The sequence below is a fragment of the Carcharodon carcharias genome, chromosome X, assembly GCF_017639515.1.
Source record: "Carcharodon carcharias isolate sCarCar2 chromosome X, sCarCar2.pri, whole genome shotgun sequence".
In the NCBI taxonomy this organism is placed as follows: domain Eukaryota; kingdom Metazoa; phylum Chordata; class Chondrichthyes; order Lamniformes; family Lamnidae; genus Carcharodon; species Carcharodon carcharias.
In genome coordinates, this window is record NC_054507.1 from 12,139,791 (window position 1) to 12,161,722 (window position 21,932).

At 46.3% G+C, this 21,932-nt stretch overlaps 1 protein-coding gene across 1 annotated transcript in view; it reads left to right on the forward strand.

Annotated features, from left to right (window-relative positions):
* The window catches only part of LOC121273319 (beta-1,4 N-acetylgalactosaminyltransferase 1-like), a 179,780-nt gene extending 158,620 nt beyond the window's left edge, over nt 1–21,160 (forward strand). The window contains exons 10-12 of the mRNA XM_041180454.1: nt 7,924–8,064; nt 9,858–10,095; nt 15,091–21,160. Of these exons, the coding sequence (XP_041036388.1) occupies nt 7,924–8,064; nt 9,858–10,095; nt 15,091–15,308 (597 nt within the window). The 3' untranslated portion in view covers nt 15,309–21,160. The remainder of the gene's footprint in view (nt 1–7,923; nt 8,065–9,857; nt 10,096–15,090) is intronic.
* The last annotated feature ends 772 nt before the right edge of the window (nt 21,161–21,932 follow it).

Below are 21,932 nucleotides of genomic sequence, written 5' to 3' on the forward strand. Positions count from 1 at the left end.
GTGGGGGTGAGGTAGAGCTGGCTGTCATCAGTGTACATGTGAAAACTAACACTGTGCTTTCGGATGGTGTCACTGAGGGGCAGCATGTAGATGAGAAATAGGAGGGGGTCAAGGATAGATCCTTGGGGGGGACACCAGAGGTAACGGTGCAGGAGCAGCAAGAGAAGACATTTCCAGTGATTCTCTGGCTCCGATTAGATCGATAAGAATGGAACCAGGTGAGAGCAGGTCCCACCCAGCTGGACGACAGTGGAGAGGTGTTGGAGGAGGATGGTGTGGTCAAACCGTGTCAAAGGCTGCAGACAGGTCGAGAAGGACGAGGAGGGAAAGTTTACCTGTGTCACAGTCACACAGGATGTCATTTGTGACTTTGATACCTCTGGCGAAAAAAATCGATCAGTCCCAGATTTCAAATTAACAGTTAATCTAGCATCAGGTGCCATTTGCAAAAGAGAGTCCCAAACATCTAGCACCCTTTGCATGCACAGGTATTTCTTAATTTCACTCCTGTGAGGTTAGTTCCAATGTTGTGACTATAGCCTTTGGTCCTGGTGTCTCAAACTAGTGGAAATAGTTTCTCTCTATCTACAATATCTGTTCCCCTTATTGAAAACTTTGATTGAGTCACCCCTTAACCTTCTCAATTCAAAGGAATACAATCCTAGTTTGTTTAATCTTGTTTCATAACTTAACCCTTGAAGTCCAGCTATCGTTCTGGTAAAGCTGCACTGCACTCTCTCCAAGTTCAATATATCCTTCCTGGTGTCCAGAACTGCTCCCAGTAATTCCAGGTGTGGTCTAACCAGGGCTCTGTGCAGCTGAAGAATGACTTCTACCCCCTTGTATTCCAGTCCTCCAGATATAAAGGGAAAAGTTTTCTATTCCCTCAGCACAAAATAAATCTGCATAGAGATCTTCAAACTCGGACAAACTGCTGGACAAACTCAGCAGGTCTGGCAGCATCTTGTGGAGAGAGAAACAGAGTTAACGTTTCGAGACCAATATTATTCTTCCTCAGAATGGAGTTGCATTCTGAAGAAGAGTCATATTGGCCCTCGAAACGTTGGGCGGGATAAAAACATAGAAACATAGAAACTAGGAGCAGGAGTAGGCCATTCAGCCCTTCGAGCCTGCTCCACCATTCATTATGATCATGGCTGATCATCCAACTCAATATCCTGCTCCCGCTTTCTCCCCATATCCTTTGATCCCTTTCGCCCCAAGAGCTATATCTAACTCCTTCTTGAAAACATACAATGTTTTGGTCTCAACTACTTTCTGTGGTAACGAATTCCAGTCCTTTAGATCACAGTTGATTTTTACCTCAACTCCAGTGATCCATCTTTGTTTCAGACCCCTTGATAGACAAGAGGTCTTGGACCATGTTAAAGATCTGCAAGCTAGCCATATGATTACAGCAGCAACTTGCAATTATAAAGCATCTTTAATGTCATAAAACACCCCAAAGCGCTTCACAGAACCCCCTCCTGCTCCTTCAGTTATTGTGCCCTAAGAGTGTTTTGATCCATGATTATGCCTGGCAAAGTGGTTTACCATTACCTTTCACAGTATGGCTGACCAGGTTACTCTCCTACTCTTTACCTCCTGCCATCAGGTGTATTAGAAGGATTTATAGGCTGATAATCAACCTGTTTGGCCACATTATGAACACACCTTCCATGGCCATCAAGTCATGGAGTGACCTTGAACCCAGAGGTAGGGACGCTCCCACTGCATCCACAAGAGCTTCTCACTTCACAGGCAAAAGTTGACACTGAGTCACACAAAGACAAATTGGGACCGGCGACCCAAAGCTTGGTTGAATTGCTGAGTTTTAAGGTGCAAATTAAGTGAGGAGAGAGAGAGGTGGAGAGAGACAGAGAGGATTTGGAAAGGAAGTTCAGAGATTAGAACATAGGCAACTGAGGCCTGGTCGCTAATTGTGGGGTGGGTGTAAATTGAGGATGCAAGAGGCCAGAATTGGAAAAGAGCAAAGATCTTGGAGGATTGTGGGGCTGGAGGAGGTCAGCGAGATAGAAAGAGATGGAAATATTTGAAAACAAGGATAAGAATTTTAAAATGGAGGCATTGCCAGAGAGGAGGCCAATGTAGATCAGTGAACACAGCTGGTGATGGAGGGCGGGAGGAGTTGGTGGGAGCAAGGACACAGGCAACAGAGTTTCGGGTGAGTTGAAGTTAATGGAGGGTGCAAGGTGGTCATTGTCGGGACTGTGGCTGGATCCATTGTGAAATATTCTTATTAACACCACAAGATTCATTTCAGTGTAAACTGGCAGACATTTGCATTGTAATTTGGGCTCAACTTCATCTCCATCCCTTCCAAATCCTCTCTGTCCCTGCGTTACAGTCATCGTCATGGTGATGAGAAGGTTGGCCTGGCCTAACTTACCAATGGGAGCTCCTTTCCTTGTTTTGAGTAATCTGGCAGCGTAGGAAAAGCTTGTCCAGAGATTTATTTTTCCCCAGTGGCACACTAGGTCTAGGGATTGAGAAACCTGGTGAGGTAGCAGTTCTTACAGGGTGGAATATCACAATCAAAGGGGAAAGTTAGCGGGGACATTAGAGTTAACTGACTGATCGCAGAGACAGGGTAGAACCGGGTGGGGGGGGAGGCGGGGGGCGACACTGCTTCTTTCATGTTGAAGGGTTGGGGGCCCTGCTGCGGGAGATGTACATAAATGGCCCAATTTGGCCACTGAAGACCTCCCTCCAGCCCTGGCACAGATGCCAGGAGGTTGCCAGCTGGGCCCAATTGCAGCTATTTCCGCCTGGTTGCAAGTGAAGAGGAGATTTGTTGGAATTGGAAGGAGGACTGCGCATGCTCCTTGCTGCGGGGCCTGTTTGTCATGCACAAGCATAAATTGGGAACCCCCGTGCCCACTGCAAAGCATCATTTTGAGAAAACTGCACCCGCTCCTTTCGCTGTGCCAGATCGCTAGCGGATGCCGAACAACCCAAGCTTCGAGAACAAGACCCTCCTCTGAAGTTGGAAGGTCATCACAATTGCCTTGTTTCCATTTCGCCATCCCCAGGATTTCTTCTGCTGCCAAAACATGTGGGCCAATGGGGAGGGCCATGCACTGATGCCATCATGGCGGCCCACTAGATAATGATCACTGGGATGCCTAATGTTCCTGTGGTCAAATTAGGCCCCAGTGCGGTTTCTTCACCCAGGCATAGTGTTGACATGACTTCTGCGACATCTTGTCCTGGAGGGAAGCCAGGGACTTTGTGGAAGTTCCACACCCTGTCCGATTGATGCCCCCTTTCCACAGGGAAGGGGCTGAAGGTGCTTCACCTTGCCCATGCAGTGCACACTGCAGGCTGCCTGATGCAGTACAAGTCCTGGATGGCTTGAAAGGACGCGTTAGCGGGAAAGCTTCACGCTGTGGTAACCCGCCACAGAAAGAGCCATCTCAGTTCCACTACAACTCTGTGGCAGCCTGTTCCACAGAGTGCAGGTGGTGATGACAGGCCTCCTCTCACAAGTCCAGGTTTATATTGGCAGAAAAGCTATAAATATGGCTCGGAGGTTAGTGACCAATGCCTTCGGTGTCATTGTCATTGTGCCCCCCCCCCCCCACCCTGATGAACTCCTTTTCCCTGTCGGAAAGCCTCCTGGCTGTTTGAACGCTGGCGAGGAGTGCTCTGCCCCCGGTCACCACTTTGCACGGCGCTATTTAAATGCCTGCAGCAGCTTAGGGCACTGAGCAATAGCAGTAAAAACTCAACGCAAAAATACCAGAGCTGCAAGCAGAAAATCAAAACAAGTAATGACAAAGCAAGATTCAAAAGGCTTGAACAAAATAAAGTCATCAAAAACTTTTGCTGTCAGCGCAACATGCAGCTAGCTCTAAGAGGCTTCATTGAGCTGGCCCGATCCCCCAGGATACCTGATAAAGGTGGGTGAACTGCATTCTGTAGGTGCTTCCTCATCTGAATGCCACAAATTCTGGCACGGGACCAATATTTACATTATTTTTCTATTACAAGGAGGCTCCTGGTAGCACAGCTTCATTTTTACACAGAAAATCACTGCTTTTGCAATCAGCCCACTGCAAATTGGCCAAGGCTCAGCAAATGCCTTTCTCTAAAATATTGAACAGGGATTGTGTGGGCTGTGATGGCGTGACTGCTAATATCACAGTTCAGATTACAATACGAATGGCTGCCAAATTGCACGGTTTGAGTCTAAAAAGAATAGTTGATTGCTCTTACTACTGGGTGCGCCAGAGATCAAAACGCAGAGTCCTCGTTTTAGACTGGGGTTGTGGTAACCTCCAGTAGATCTGGTGATGGGTCCAGTCTCTCTCCTCCACTCCCTGTGGCAAGGGTGGACCTCTGGCTTACATGACATCATCACCTTCTATGTCTCTACCACTGACTCCTACTCACTCATGACCTGTGCTTTGTCCAGTGAAACGGCCTCAGACTAATTATCTGTGAGCCATGGGTGGATGCCTGTGTTTGGCGTGTGATTGATGCAGAGAGGGGTCTAATATGGTGGCTGAGAAGTATCACCTGAATCACGGCTCACATAGCCAATGGTGGGTGTAATTCTGGAGGGGGTGTGAACTTGGGAGCGAGTTTGTGTTGTTTATGAGTGTGTATACATGTGATTAAGTGTGAGTTGTGAGAATGTATGAGGTTTTTTTTATTCGTCCATGGGATGTATGTCACTGACTAGGCCAGCATTTATTGCCCATCCCCAATTTCCCTTGTTCAGAGGGCATTTAAGAGTCAACCACATTGCTGTGGGTCTGGAGTCACACGTAGGCCAGACCAGGTAAGGGTGGCAGATTTCCTTCCCTAAAGGATATTAGTGAACCAGATGGGTTTTTATGACCATTGACTATGTTTTCATGGTCACCATCAGACTGTTATTTCCAGATCCAGGATTTCACAGCCCTGCTACAGCATGTCTCACACTCCACCCCAGCGCATGGGGTGAGCCATTTAAATTTCCATTCAGTTCGATGGGAACCATAACATCCTGCAACAGAGTCTTACTGAATTCAAATTTCACCATCTACCATGGTGGGATTTGAACCCAGGTTTCCAGAGCGTTACCTGAGATCACTGGATTACCAGTCCAGTCACAATTCCACTAGGCCACCATTTCCCAGTGAATGTGTGGATGTGTGAGGTGTCAGTGAGTGTGTGGATGTGTGAGGTGTCAGTGAGTGTGTGGATGTGTGAGGTGTCAGTGAGTGTGTGGATGTGCGAGGTGTCAGTGAGTGTGTGGATGTGCGAGGTGTGAGCGAGTGTGTGGACGTGTGAGGTGTGAGCGAGTGTGTGGACGTGTGAGGTGTGAGCGAGTGTGTGGACGCGCGAGGTGTGAGCGAGTGTGTGGACGCGCGAGGTGTGAGCGAGCGTGTGGACGCGCGAGGTGTGAGCGAGCGTGTGGACGCGCGAGGTGTGAGCGAGCGTGTGGACGCGCGAGGTGTGAGCGAGCGCGTGGACGCGCGAGGTGTGAGCGAGCGCGTGGACGCGCGAGGTGTGAGCGAGCGCGTGGACGCGCGAGGTGTGAGCGAGCGCGTGGACGCGCGAGGTGTGAGCGAGCGCGTGGACGCGCGAGGTGTGAGCGAGCGCGTGGACGCGCGAGGTGTGAGCGAGCGCGTGGACGAGCGAGGTGTGAGCGAGCGCGTGGACGAGCGAGGTGTGAGCGAGCGCGTGGACGTGCGAGGTGTGAGCGAGCGCGTGGACGTGCGAGGTGTGAACGAGCGCGTGGACGTGCGAGGTGTGAACGAGCGCGAGGACGTGCGAGGTGTGAACGAGCGCGTGGACGTGCGAGGTGTGAACGAGCGCGTGGACGCGCGAGGTGTGAGCGAGTGTGTGGATGCGGATGCGCAAGGTGTGAACGAGTGTGTGGATGCGTGAGGTGTGAACGAGTGTGTGGATGCGCGAGGTGTGAACGAGTGTGTGGATGCGCGAGGTGTGAACGAGTGTGTGGATGCGCGAGGTGTGAGCGAGTGTGTGGATGCGCGAGGTGTGAGCGAGTGTGTGGATGCGCGAGGTGTGAGCGAGTGTGTGGATGCGCGAGGTGTGAGCGAGTGTGTGGATGCGCGAGGTGTGAGCGAGTGTGTGGATGCGCGAGGTGTGAGCGAGTGTGTGGATGCGTGAGGTGTGAACGAGTGTGTGGATGCGTGAGGTGTGAACGAGTGTGTGGATGCGCGAGTTGTGAACGAGTGTGTGGATGCGCGAGTTGTGAACGAGTGTGTGGATGCGCGAGGTGTGAGTGAGTGTGTGGATGCGCGAGGTGTGAACGAGTGTGTGGATGCGTGAGGTGTGAACGAGTGTGTGGATGCGTGAGGTGTGAACGAGTGTGTGGATGCGTGAGTTGTGAACGAGTGTGTGGATGCGCGAGGTGTGAGCGAGTGTGTGGATGCGCGAGGTGTGAGCGAGTGTGTGGATGTGCGAGGTCTGAACGAGTGTGTGGATGTGCGAGGTGTGAGCAAGTGTGTGGATGTGCGAGGTGTGAGCGAGTGTGTGGGTGCATATCTCTATCTCCTCTGACTTCATTTAATAAAGTGTGTGGGATCCTGGGCTTTATAAATATGGGCATAGAGTACAAAAGCAAGGAAGTTATGATAAACCTGGATAAAAACACTGGTTCAGTCTCAACTGCAGTATTGTACACCATTCTCTGAGGCAACATGGGAGAAATCTTTTTTACTCAGTGAATGGTTCGGACCTGGAATGCACTGGCTGAGAGTGAGGTGGAGACAGATTCAATTGAAGCTTTCAGAAGAGAATCGGATCATTACCTGAAGAGAATAAAAAAATGCAGAGCTACAGGGAAAGGGTGGATGTGTGGGACACGGTGAATTCGTTTTGCTGAGTCACAATGGACCAACTTCTCTGATGTAACTATTCTTTGATCCTGTGAACTCCCACATCACATCTAATTACTTAATTTATTCTTTTGTACCAGACAAACAGCTTTTAACTCTCTCTAAAGCTTGTCAATACTTGAACACTAAACCCAGACCTGCTGAGTGTTATCTAGCTCTTCTCTGCCATGTATGGACACAATCCAGGACATAACCTTGAAGCCTGAAAACCAATTATTCTCTGATAGTTAAGCTCAAACCTCTCCCTTTGTTACCACCTTATTTGCCTCTGTTTTCTCAGAACTACTATGATCAGTGCTCCTTGGAACTGTCCTTCCTGGTGGTTCTCAATTGAAAAACACTTAGCCCCACACCCTCTTCCCTCCTTCCTTGTTGTGTTGAAATTGTGAGTGATCACAAACCTTCAACCCTACCTCACCCTTTCCCAGGTCCTCAAACCTGGAGAATCTTGCTTTTGATGCATTTGGCCCTTCCCTCCACACACACACACACCCCCCCCAACCCCCCCTCCAGGGCTTCTCCATAAGGAAGCAGGAAAGCAAACAGGTTGAATGATCAATGGATAAAAGCAAAGAACTGCGGATGCTGGAAATCCAAAACAAAAACAGAAACAGAATTACCTGGAAAAACTCAGCAGGTCTGGCAGCATCGGCGGAGAAGAGCACAGTTGACGTTTCGAGTCCTCATGACCCTTCAACAGAACAGTTGAAGGGTCATGAGGACTCGAAACGTCAACTGTGCTCTTCTCCGCCGATACTGCCAGACCGAATGATCAATGGACTTTGCTGTTGGCTTTTGCCCTTCAGTGAAGCCATACGGGGTGATCGGACAGCAGTTTTATTGCCCTTCCACGACGTGGGCAGGGGTGTAAGATGCAGTGAGCCGTCCAAAAATCCATTGACATCGGTTACGAAGGTGTACTCCCGGTGTCAGGAACCTGTTGGAACGCTCCCCATGGTTCCCTCCTCTCCACCAAGAGGCGCGCAGCTGTAACTTTACCCCTGGTATGTGAGAGTCTGCTTCAATGAATCATTGCTTATCTCCCCAGGGTTGGTTTGCCGGGCGAAACTTGGCTGTCTCCCAGGTCAAAACGAAATATCTGCTGTGGGTCGACGATGACTTTATCTTCGCTGCAGACACCAAGCTGGAGAAAATGGTGGACCTGCTGGAGAAAACAACTCTGGATTTAGTGAGCTTGATAATGCCTCGTGTTAAACATTAACCAAAGATGCTCCCTCTTTGACAGACCCCAAATTAATCGTAAATCAAGGTCGGGGGGAGTGGGGGTGGGTTGCTATTTCTTGAAGCAGAAAATCTATCATGGGATAAATTTTTGTGGGAGTCCAACAGTCCAAACATATTTTAATACCATTAAGCCAAATACTAAACTATTTGATACTAAGGTGAAGAATAAAAAATTCTATGTCAGGTGTGGCTCAGTTGGGAGCACTCTCACCTCCAAGTCCACAGGTTGCTGGTCTAAATCCCACTCCAGACACTGGAGCACAGAATCCAAGCTGATGCTCCAGTACAGTACTGAAGGAGTGCTGCATTGTCAGAGGTACCCTCTTTTAGATGGTACATTAAACTGAGGCCCTACCCGCCCTCTCAGGTGGATGTAAGGTTAAACTGAGGCCCTACCTGCCCTCTCAGCTGGATGTAAGGTTAAACTGAGGCCCTACCCGCCCTCTCAGGTGGATGTAAGGTTAAACTGAGGCCCTACCTGCCCTCTCAGGTGGATGTAAAAGAAAAGCGGGGGGTGGGGGATTCACCCCAGTGTCCTGGGCAATATTTATCCTCCAATCAACGTCACTAAAAACAGATGATCTGGTTATTATCTCATTGCTGTTTGTGGGATCTTGCTGTGCATAAATTGGCTGCTGCGTTTCCTACATTGCAGCAGTGACTACATTTCAAAAAGTACTTCATTGGCTGTGAAGTGGGATGTCTGAGGTTGTGAAAGGCGTGATGTAAACGCAAGTCCTATCATCTTCTATTTTTAATAGTCTGTTTGTTAAGATGGGTTTCACTGCTTTGGATCTTGGATTTGATTCTAAAAACCCTCAAGAATCTCTTGGCTATCACCACACAATTATAGATGTTACTCGACAGCCTTGGGCAAGACCAACAATCACTCCAATAGTTCATTCAACAAGGGAACTCTATCTTTTTTAATGCTCCTGCTGTTAAGTACAGTATTAGCAAACTCTTAAGGCTCTTTGTTCTCTCTTGAATCCCACAGCTCCCAACTATTTCAGGGAAGGAAACCTGTCATCCTTAACCATTTTGACCTGCTCTCTTCTATCTCCAATAACATCGCCAATCTCTGGCTCTGTCTCAGCTCATCTGCTGCTGAAACACTCACCTATGCCTTTGTTACCTCTAGACACGACTATCCCAACACACTCCCATCCTCCTGTAACCTTGGGCTTGTCCAAAACTCTGCTGCCTGTATCCTAACACACACCAAGCCCTGTTCACCTGTCCTGTGTACACAGACCTACATTGGCTCATGGACCAGTAGCATTTAAAATGTCAAATTCTCATCCTTGTCTTCAAACCCCTCCATGGCTTCACCCCTCCCTATTTCCACCAGCTCCTCCAGCCCTAACAACCCCTGCAGATCTCTGCCCTCCTCCAACCCTGGTTTGTTAGTCAAGCCTGATTTCCTTCCCTCCTCCGTTGGTGGCTGTGCCCTCAGCTCTCTTCTCAGGCGCTCCTTAGAACCTAACCCTTTGACCAGGCTGATTTAACTCTTTTATCCCCCCTAGACTTCTACAATATGCCTTGTTAGGGCTAGTATCTAACAATGTTCAGAGCCCAGGGTTGGGGAATGTATCCGAAGGTGAGATCCACAGCCTGTGCTTAGGTTATCCTCACTTCAGTCACCTATTTCCATTGTGGAGCTGTGCTGATAACAAATAGGGCCCGGAGAATGCCATCTTACCCTACGACACAACCTTGTTTTCTGGTTCATTCCAGGTTGGAGGCTCGGTGAGAGAGGTAACAACTTATTCAGCCACATATCTGCACAAACTGAGTGTGGTACCAGGTGGAGAGGAGGGAGACTGCCTCACCATTCGCAAGGGATACTACCACGCAGTAAAAGGTTTCCCTAACTGTGTCGTCACAGACGCCATAATTAACTTCTTTATGGCCCGAACGGAAAAGATGCAGCAAGTTGGATTTGACCCTGATATAACAAGACAAGGGCACTTAGGTGAGTGAATGTTGGGTCAATGCCCAAACAGAGAGGTACAAGGGCCATTCTGAAATTATGCCCTGGGTCTCATCTGCATCTTTGGACAATCACTAATGCTTGCCCAGAAGCTCTGTCAGTGCCTGTAAAAGGGAGGTTATCATTTTGAATGTGCGCCTCTTCATCAGAACAAGATAAGCAGTAAGCAGATGTGTTAGTAAGGCCGGAAACAAATAGGAATAAAAAGAGGGAAAGGGTGGACAGATGCATGGAGCGAGTACATGGGCTTAATGTGCAATGAATGGAGCATCAGCAGATGCTGGAAAGACCCACACAAAAAAGGTGAGGTGGGGAAGAGAAAGAAAATTGTCAGTTCAGCAATTTTGACATTAAAGCAGAAAATGTGGGCAAAACGCAGCCAGCATATGAGCCAACACCACTGGTTAAGAACCTTCCCAGCTGTGTTCTGATGCAAGGTCTCTACCCTGAACTTCATGCAGGCCTCTCTCTCCCCTCAATAGCAAGAGAACCACCCACACTGTCAGCCGTGGTTCAGTGGGTTGTCTCTGAGTGGGAAGATCAAGTCCTACTTTAGAGATTTGAACACGCATTCCAAACTGACGTTCTAGTGCAGTACTGAGAGGATGAAGTGCTGTCTTTCTGAAGGGATGTGAAACAGAGGCCTTGTCTGCTCTCTCTTGTGGATATAACAGATTCCATGGCCCTTCTTCAAAGAGCAGGAGGGGGTTCTCTCCGGTGTCCTGGCCAATATTTATCCCTCAACCAATATCACTAAAACAGATGATCTAATTATTATTATACTGGCATTTGTGGGAGCTTGCCATGCACAAATTGGCTGCTGCATCTCTTATATTACAATGGCAACTACACTCTAAAATTACTTCAGTGACTCTAATGCATTTCAGGAGATTGCGAGGCGCTATATCGTGCTTTCTCATATCCTTCAGCTGGAAAGAAAACTTAAAATCAATGTTCAGGCCAGAGGGATGTAGCTTCCCTTGGAGAAGGATGAGATACTCTTCCTGAGCCTGTATTGATGGGAACAACGATGGAGAGATGAAAGGAGGGATTCAGGTGGGAAGATAAAATGGTGAGCCTCATGGAGGACAGGACCTCATCGAGACATTCAGCAACATGACAAATCTGCTTTTGGCGTTGCTGATGTACAGGAGACTCCACATTGAGCAGTGAATATTGTACATTAGATTTCAGAAAATCATGTGAATTGCTGTTACCAAGTGCATCTGGGCCAGTGGTGTAGAAGGAGGCGAATGGGTAGGTGTTGCATTTGCTGTGGCTTTACAGGTTGGTACTGAGGGAAACTGAAAGTCAGGTCAGAAGCTCAGCAACAACTTACATTTATATAGCACCTTTAATATAATGAAACACTCCAAGGCGCTTCACAGGAGCATTATAAAATAAAGTATGACAACGAGCCACTTAAGTAGATATTAGATCAGATGCCCAAAAGCTTGGTCGAAGAGGTAGGTTTTAAGGAGTGTCGTAAAGGAAGAAAGAGAGTTAGAGAGACAGAGTAGTTCGGGGAGTTTTTATAGGGCCTTGACAGCTTGAGGCACCGTCACTAATGGTGGAACGATTAAAGTCGGGAATGCTCAAGAGGTCGATATTGGAGGAGCGCAGATAATTTGCAGCGTTTGTGGGGCTGGAGGAGATTATAGAGCTAGAGATGGGTGAGGTCATGGAAGGGTTTGAGAACAAGGATGGGAATTTTAAAATCAAGGCCTTGCTCAGCCAGAAGCCATTGTAGGCCAGCGAGCACAGGACTGATGGATGATCAGGGTCTTGCTGTGCAGGGGGTTCCCCTTTTCCCTCAGAGACCCTCCCCACACTCAAGTTCATGACACCAGATTCACAAGTGTATGGCTTGAACAGAATAACCAGCGAGATAAGTTTCTTCTGATAATTCACAATCGCTTTATTGAATCACCCACAACCCACAGTGCAAAACCCCAAAATGTAAAACAGCTTGTTTCCAGTACCCGACACAAAGTCACCACGACTCGGACTTATACTTACAAAAACACAGGCAAAATACCTCAAACCTCAAGAAGAAACCCTCAGACCAATATCACTACGATTTGGCTGAAACACCAACATGGTGGGTCTGTCCAGTGTTGACTATAGGCCTGAGTCAAGGTGACCAGACTCAACCCTTCTTCCAGCTGCAGCCCAACACCTTCAGGCCAGTATCGCCACAATATGGCTGAAAACACTTACAATCCCCAACACGGCTGGCCAATCCGGTGTTGAATGTAGGCCTGAGTCAAAGTGACCAGCCCTGAACCTCCTTCCAACTGTGCCCCAGAAACTCAGATCTGCTCTTCTTTTATAATAATTTAACTCAGACATGTCAAAACATATTTCCTGTTGTTCCAATGTCCATTTAGCTGATTCCACGCAAAGTCCAGACAAATGTCATCAGCTCCTGCTGGTTGAACCAATACGGGGTTTTCCATGGAAGATGTATCATAGAAACATAGAAACTAGGAGCAGGAGTAGGCCATTCAGCCCTTTGAGCCTGCTCTGCCATTCATTATGATCATGGCTGATCATCCAACTCAATATCCTGCTCCTGCTTTCTCCCCATGTCCTTTGATCCCTTTTGCCCCAAGAGCTATATCTAACTCCTTCTTGAAAACATTTAATGTTTTGGTCTCAACTACTTTCTGTGGTAACGAATTCCACAGGCTCACTACTCTCTGGGTGAAGACATTTCTCCTCATCTCAGTCCTAAATGGTCTACCCCATATCCTCAGACTGTGACCCCTGGTTCTGGACTCCCCCACCATCGGGAACATCCTTCCTGCATCTACCCTGTCTAGTCCTGTTAGAATTTTATAGGTTTCTATGAGATCCCCCCTCATTCTTCTGAACTCCAGCGAATATAATCCTAACCGGCTCAATCTCTCCTCATATGTCAGTCCTGCCATCCCAGGAATTAGTTTGGTAAACCTTCGCTGCACTCCCTCTATAGCAAGTACATCCTTCCTCAGATAAGGAGACCAAAACTGCACACAATATTCCAGGTGTGGTCTCACCAAGGCCCTGTACAATTGCAGCAAGACATCCCTGTTCCTGTACTCGAATCCTCTGGCTATGAAGGCCAACATACCATTTACCTTCTTTACCACCTGCTGCACCTGCATGCTTACCTTCAGCGACTGGTGTACAAGGACACCCAGGTCTCATTGCACATTCCCCTCTCTCAATTTATAGCCATTCAGATAATAATCTGCCTTCCTGTTTTTGCTACCAAAGTGGATAACCTCACATTTATCCACATTATAATGTGGATAATGCATTTGCCCGCTCAGCTTGTCCAAATCACACTGAAGCATCTCTGCATCCTCCTCACAGCTCACCCTCCCACCCAGCTTTGTGTCATCTGCAAATCTGGAGATATTACATTTAGTTCCCTCATCTAAATCATTAATATATATTGTGAATAGCTGGGGTCCCAGCACCGATCCCTGCGGTACCCCACTAGTCACTGCCTGCTATTCGGAAGAAGACCCATTTATTCCTACTCTTTGTTTCCTGTCTGCCAACCAGTTTTCTATCCATCTCAATACACTACCCCCAATCCCATGCGCTTTAATTTTGCACGCCAATCTCTTATGTGGGACTTTGTCGAAAGCCTTCTGAAAGTCTGAATAAACCAAATCCACTGGCTCCCCATCATCAACTCTACTAGTTACATCCTTGAAAAATTCCAGTAGATTTGTCAAGCATGATTTCCCTTTCGTAAATCCATGCTGACTCTGTCCTATTCTGCCAGTGTTTTCCACGTGCTCAGCTATTAAATCTTTTATAATGGACTCTAGAATTTTCCCAACTACCAACATCAGGCTGACTGGTCTATAGTTCCCTGTTTTCTCTCTGCCTCCCTTTTTAAATAGTGGGGTTACATTAGCTACCCTCCAATCTGTAACAACTGTTCCAGAGTCTATAGAACTCAGAAGATGACCACCAATGTATCCACTATTTCTAGGGCCACTTCCTTAAGTGCTCTGGGATGTAGATTATCAGGCCCTGGGGATCTATCGGCCTTCAATCCCATCAATTTCCCCAACACCATTTCCCTACTAATACTGATTTCTTTCAGTTCCTCCCTCTCACTAAACCCTGTGTTCCCCAACATTTCTGGTATGTTATTTGTGTCCTCCTTTGTGAAGACAGAACCAAAGTATGTATTGAGTTGGTCAGCCATTTCTTTGTTCGCCATTATAAATTCCCCTGTTTCTGACTGTAAGGGACCTACATTTGTCTTCACCAATCTTTTTCTCTTCACATACCTATACCACATACGTATCCAGATGAATATTATCAGTTCTCATTGTATGTGCAATCCTCCTGCTTTATGAGGTGGCACAGTAACAGCACCTGGCTCCGAAGTTAATGAGAGATTGAATGACCCTATTCCAGTACTATTGTCTGTGGTGCAGACCTTAGTTGCATAATTTCTTGAGTGTATTGTAGTGATGATATGCGCTTTGTGCCATTGTATTGGGTAATCAGACTATTACATTAGTTGATGGCGGGTAATGGCATTTCCCTAGTACCATTGTTCTCTGAGAACTGTAAGCCAATGTCCAATTCCTTTTGATGAGGCACTGTTTTTTTAAATTAAATGTCTGAATTAACCCCTTGCTGCCCAGTCCTGCACTGCTGACTGCAGCTTGGCTTTTTGCAATTTATACTTCTAATCGTGAGGTCACAACATGTCCATGGATTTGAAATTATGTTCCATAAATTTCCCAGTTGGAGGGGACTCTGATCTTACAGTTTATGGCATGGGCAGCAGAGTTTTGGATGAGTTCAAGTTTACAGAGGTTGGAACATAGACACTAAGCTCACAGTCCAATAGAGCGCCATGCTGTGAAAAACCTGGTTCAAATTAAGAGAGTGGATAAGAGAACAATTCAGGTCATCACTCATCATACCAACTTCTTTGACTCTTCTCTCCCGTTGCAGAATTCTTCATCGATAACTTGGGCCTCCTCCATATTGGATCCTGCAGTGATGTCATGGTAGACCACGCCTCCAAAATCAAGATGCCTTGGACAAAGAAGAGTGAAACTGAGAAAATGTATTCCCAATTGCGGTATGTCCGGGGATCGGAGGTGGATAGCAACTTTCCGAACAAACTGTTTTATTTCAAAAACCGGCTTAAATGCATCAGGAGCAGCTGAGGAGGCTGTTTTTAAATTCAAATGTTTTGAAAACTCAGGTATCCAGCTGCAGGTTTAATTTCGACTGTTTTGCCTCACTTCCGCTTAAGAACTCCACCTTAAATTGTGGAAGTCACTCTCCCCCAGAATCTCAAAGATTGTGGGACTCTTTAGCTTTTCTTACCACTGCCAAACCACTGCTTCTAGACTTAGCTTGTCTTCTCTCCTCTTTACAAACCCGGGCAGTGCATCCTGCAACATGGTGAACCCTTCAGCTTCTTAGCTTACAAATACATTTCCCGATTGATAGACTTTGAGTGGATTGTGCCGTGGTTCCTTTTTGGATCCGTATTGATTTGATAACTTTCTATCAATAAGTATTGATTTTTTTTTTAAGAGAAAAAAGCAAAATTTGGGCAGTTTGCAATATGAGAAATTAGCACCGTCTAACAACAGGCCATTTTAGTGACTAATCCCAACTGTTTGAAAGTGTGTTCACACACAGAATTCCTTAGGCTGTTTATCTTAACAAAGGTATCAACCTGGTTAAGTTTGTTCAAGGCACCAACTATATAACCTCAATGACTAGAGCAGTTAGAGCCAACCAAAACAAGGAGCTGGAGGGGAGATTTGCCAAGATTGCATGTGAGGAACTGTCCACCTTTCAAGTGATTGGCTTTGATTCCCCCCACACCAACACCAGGTAGAAAGGTACTCAGGGATGTGCTCCTCCCTGACTTCACTGCTTTATGACTCCATTCCCCAATACTCTGAACCATCTATTTCCCCACACCCAAGTCCTTCACCATGAGGGCAAAGCTAGAAACTCACCAATCCTGCATTCCTTCTCCAATAGCTGCATGCACAGGGGCATGTCCAGAGGGGAAGTATTTTAGATAGAATTACATGGGAGTTTACAGGCCATTCAGCCCGACAGGTCCATACTGGTGTTTAGACTGTGCACAAGACTCCTCCTATGCCTAAGATAAAAGCAAAACACTGCGGATGCTGGAAATCTGAAACAAAAACAGAAAATGCTTGAAAAACTCAGCAGGTCTGACAGCTTCTGTGGAGAGAATCTGCATCTGTTTCTCTCTCCACAGATGCTGTTAGACCTGCTGGGTTTGTCCAGCATTTTCTGTTTTTTCTCCTCCTAGTCCTCTTCATCTTGCCCTTATCATCACATCCTTTGATTCCTTTCTCCACCATGTACTTACCTAGACTCCTGTTAAATTCAGCTCTGGTATTCACTTCAACTACTCCTGGTGGGAGAGAGTTCCACTTTCTAACCATTCCTTGCATTAGAGAGCTTCTCCCAAATCCTGATTGGATTTATTAGTGACCATCTTATATATATATTGCAAGCAGGGAATGGAATATCCTTGAAGAAACGGGCAGGACTAGCAGAAGGTGTGGCACTTTAAGAAAGTTACTGCAAAGCAGCAACTGTACAGCAAAGAAGCTTTAAATTAGGGCAAAAGGCAAGAGATCCAACATGCAATTGCTAAACAATGACAGGCTTCCTTAAGAGTAATGACCCAACACCAGGCCAGGGGTTATCCTTTGTCACTGCTAGACTGGTCACTGCACATCTCAGCATCTGTTCAGCTACTCCAGACAGATTTTATGGTTCAGTCCAATTTAAATATTTTTGTGAGGATTAACAAGCCTTTCACATACCATGCTGATGCCACCGTTAGATTGCCTGCACCTGCCAACATGCCACCAAACATATGTGCCATCCCTTCCATACCTACTGGGCATTGACTATTGGAAATGGCACCTTCAGATTCCGGGTCAATGTCATACGGCCAGGTTGCCGTGGCGTTGGGCTAACTCTAGAGGCCTTTAAAAATGAAGGGTGGGACCCTCTATTTGAAATTAGTGCTGAGTTCAAACAGACCCCATGTCTGCAGCTCCAAGGGCCTTAACCTGTATGTGAGAGTCACAAATTTATGGATGAGATGTAAACACTCTTGAAAGGCAGACAAGGTCTGTAGAAGTGTCATGATCTGAAGTTATTTAAATCCCTACCCCTTTTAAGAATGAAAAAAAAGACAAAAGGCTAAAGGTGTCAGTTAGAGTAAAATACCAAACACCCACTGCTGGAGTGCATTGACAGGCCATCTGGTCTAGCTTAGAATAAACCAAGAGCCATCTGTTCCTGCAGTTTCAATACAGTTTCATTGTTGACATTTCCCGAGGACTTTTTTTTATTCATTCACAGGATATGGGTATTGCTGGCTAGGCCAGCATTTATTGCCCATCCCTATAGCTCTTGAAACTGTCATTACAGGTGAGCCCATAATGAATGCTTGGCTGAGTTTCAAAAGCTCAAAGCATCTGAGCGGGGGGCTGAGATCCCATTTTGATTTTTGAATGCATTTCATGAATGAGAGTCTTTTTCAGCATCAAGTGTGTATGAGTGAGAGCTCTCTTAGATTGTTAGAAGTTTAACTTTTTTTCATCTCCACATGGCTCCTGTGGTCTGTCCCTAGTGGCTAATGGGTGAGTGGCTTTGGAGATGGCATGGGCAGTATGGCATGCATGGAGATGGTATGGGGGATATGAGAGAGCATGCAGGTGGCATGGGATTATGGTGGGATTCATGAGGGGGCACGGGGGGTAGATTGGGGAGAGGGTGTTGAGAGATGAGGGCTAGAGGGCCTGACAGCCTTTTATACAATTGGGCTGAAGCCTCAGAGAGCCAAGGTAGGTCTTCTAGCCATCCGGCTTTGGCACTTTCCCATCCCTGTGGCTTTCACAGAACTTCCTCCATAGGTGGCAGCCCTGACTCGCTCATGCTCCCCCTCCCCCACCCTACACAACTCCCAGAGAAAAACCCATATGTATGGGGGGTCTTTTCCATGGAGACGGGTTTGTCGAGTTGAGAGATTTCCTAATTCGAGCTTTAATTGGCAAAAATCTGGCCCATAGACTCCTAGAGTCATTTACGGCTCAGATGATGGCCATTCGGCCTATTGAGTCCATGCCAATGGAGCCACCCCTTGAAGCAATCCAGTCAGTCCCACGTCCGCTCTATCCCCGTAGCCCTACAGCTTAATTTCCTTCAAGTGCCCATCCAATTATCTTTTGAAATCATTGATTGTCCCTGCTTCCATCACCCTCATGGGTAGTGAGTTCCAGGCCATTACTGTTTGCTGTGTAAAAAAAAGTTCTCCCTCACATCATGGGATGTGGGCATCGCTGGCTGGGCCCAGCATTTATTGCCCATCCCTAATTGCCCCTTGAGAAGACTGTTGGACTAGTCCATGGGACAGCTCTCCTAATTTTGGCACAAGCTCCCAGATGTTAGTGAAGGGTCTGGCAAGGTGGACTGAGCTGTGTGTGCCTTTGTCATGGCCAGTGCCTGGGTCAATGTCAGGTGATCCATTGTCATTCTATATCAATTGTATTCATTTTTATATTAACGTTACATTCACTTGTGCTCCTATTGATAAACACAGACTAAAACTGTAGTTGTTGGTTGAGGGAGAGCACGTTTCGAATGTGTGTTTCTAAATGAATGACTATAAAAGTACCTATCCTTCAGCATCTGGCATTCTGGAATAGAACAGTCAGTCCAGGTTTATTCTTACTTTACTTTCTCGTTGCATTTTTGAGACAACTAAGTGGCTTGCCAGGCCATATAGGACAGTTAAGCATCAACCACATTATTGTGCACCTGGATTCACACAGACTGGGTAAGAATGGCAGATTCTCTTCCCCAAACCAAAGGCAGGTTTTTCCAACAATTCATTAGTTTCATGGACACCGTTACCGAGACTACCTTTTTATTCCCAATTCTTCGGGAGTGTCAATTTGGGGGACACCTTTGGTCGCTATTTACTATGAGCTATGGTCAGGCTGTCGAAACCCATTTCATTGAGCCCCCTTAAAGCCAGTAACGAGAGCAGACTTTAGGAACATTAGCTTGAGCAGTGTTCAATTATAGAATTTATTGCTACCGTTATTGCAGCTAACTGTGTCACTAAGTCCCAGGACTGTTGATGTCTAAAAGTAGTATGATTCCAAGTATATTTTAAGGGTGCAAAATAATTAGAAAAAGCTTAGCCTTGGAGCCATTCTTGGAAACACAGGGAGAACGGAATAGTATATTAGCACGCAAGGCTCAAAATCATGTTGATATGTCCTACATAATCCGACAAAGCAAATTTAAAAAGATAACCATGAGCAGGAATGCAGTGACACATTTAACTTTCCCATTACCTCAGAGTTATCAAGGGCTGGCCAGCCACAACCCAAAATTACCAACGGTTATTTGGCTACTATAACTAGTCATCCCCACATCATGTTGCGAAAATCTGATTTCACAGTGACAATAACTCAACAGCAGCTGTGCTCTACTTAATATAAACTTCAATGTTTAACTTGGTTCAGTGACTAGCACTGTCTGAGTCAGAAATTGAACATGCGCATTAGGAGCAGGAGTGGGCCACTCACTCCTCGAGCCTGCTCTGCTATTCAATAAGATCAGGGCTAATCTGATTGTAACCCTCAACCCCACATTCCCACCTACCCCTGATAACCTTTCACCTTTTTAATCAAGAATCTATCTAGCTTTGCTTTAAAAATATTCAATGTTTCTGCTTTCAGGGAGAGAGTTCCAAAGACTCACGACCCTTTGAGAGAAAAAAATTCTCCTCATCTCTATCTTAAATCCCTTATTTTTAAACAATGACCCCCTAGTTCTGGATTCTCCCACAAGAGGAAACGTCCCCTCCACATCCACCCTGTCAAGACCCCTCAGGATCTTATATGTTTCAGTCAAACTGCTTCTTACTCTTCTGAACTCCAGCGGACACAAGCTTAGCCTGCCCAACCTTTCCTCATAAGGTTGTGGGTTCAAGTCCCACTGTAGAGGCCTGAACACAAAATCTAAGCAGACCCTTCACTGTAGTACTGAGGGAGTGTTAGAGGTGCCCCATTTTGGATGGGATTTTCTGGTTGTCCCTGGAAGGGGCATTCTAGCTTCACCTGCCTCCACACACCATTTTTGTTGCAGGCCATTCCTGGGGGCAGTTTCCAACTGATGATACTATCTTAGGGCAAAGCAATCTTGCAGTGGGGGCCTCAAGCATGCCCAAAGGCCCTAATGCCCACTTCAATCATGACTAAAGGTTGTCCTCATGTTGTTTGCCCTCCCCCCAAAATGGCGACCAGCAAGATGGCGGAATGAGCTCACACTTCCTACCTGCCATTTTGGGGCCTTTTGTAGTCCAGGTTGTGCCTGGAAATGGACTGACTAATTTCTGGATCAGCGTATAACAAGGCTATAATGACACTGTCATGATGACCCTTTGAGAATTTCCCATTAATTTTAGTGGCACTCAGGAATTCCGTAAGCAGGAACCATCTGATCTCGCCACCATTAAAGGTGAATGGGGCAGTTGCTGTCAGTAGACAAAAGGCATTCTGGAGAACCTGCACTCAGCTACTTAACCACAGTGTCCCAGTCAGATCAGCTCATGTCAGAGGAGCTACATCAACTTGCATAAAGCAATTTTAGAATAGGAATCCCTATCTTTAGCTTTTTTTCTAGCTTCAAATACTTATGGTTAAAATGTATGTTGACCTTTCTGTGTTATGCACAAAATGGAAGATAGGCATTCCATCCATATGAATCAGGCATGGGTGTTGCACAAGTGCCCTGACAACACAAGTAGCTGAGTCAGCATGCTTAAAATTTACTTCTTAACTTTACCATTGAACCACAACGTTTGTGTGAAACTTATCTGAGGGAAAATGACATCTGATGAAAGATAAGTAGAGATAAAGATGCTTCAAATGTGAATTAAATTGTATTTTATATACTGCCTATTGTGAGGACTTTAATAAATGAAATAATTGAATAATTGCCTTTAATGTTGAAAACATCCAAAGCATTGAAGATTAGAGACTGGGTGGTTTCAAATGGCCACCCTACCAGCCTCATTGGTTAACATCAATATCATTTAAAAACATTTCCAGGTCGGCGAGTGCCTACGAGAAAAGATCCTTTTGGACCTGTCCACATGTTGCGTGTGTCCTTATGATGCCACCTTCACATTATGTGCCTTGGTGAATGTGGAGCCATTGTCCTCATTTTTAATATATTCGTTCATGGGATGTGGGCATCACTGGCCATCCCCAATTGCCCTTGTTCAGAGGGCATTTAAGAGTCACATTGCTGTGGGTCGGGAGTCACATGTAGGCCAGACCAGGTAAGGATGGCAGATTTCCTTCCCTGAAGGGCATTAGTGAACCAGATGGGTTTTTATGACAATTGGCAATGGTTTCATGGTCATCATTATACTTTAAATTCCAGATTTTTATTAAATTCAAATTCCACCATCTGCAGTGATGGGATTCGAATCCAGGACCCCAGAGCATTAACAGAATTACCTGGAAAAACTCAGCAGGTCTGGCAGCATCGGCGGAGAAGAAAAGAGTTGACGTTTCGAGTCCTCATGATGCTGCCAGACCTGCTGAGTTTTTCCAGGTAATTCTGTTTTTGTTTTTGTTTTGGATTTCCAGCATCCGCAGTTGTTTTGTTTTTATCCCCAGAGCATTACCCTGGGTCTCTGGATTACAGTCCAGTGACAATACCAATACCACTATACCTCCCCAAATCACCATACGCCA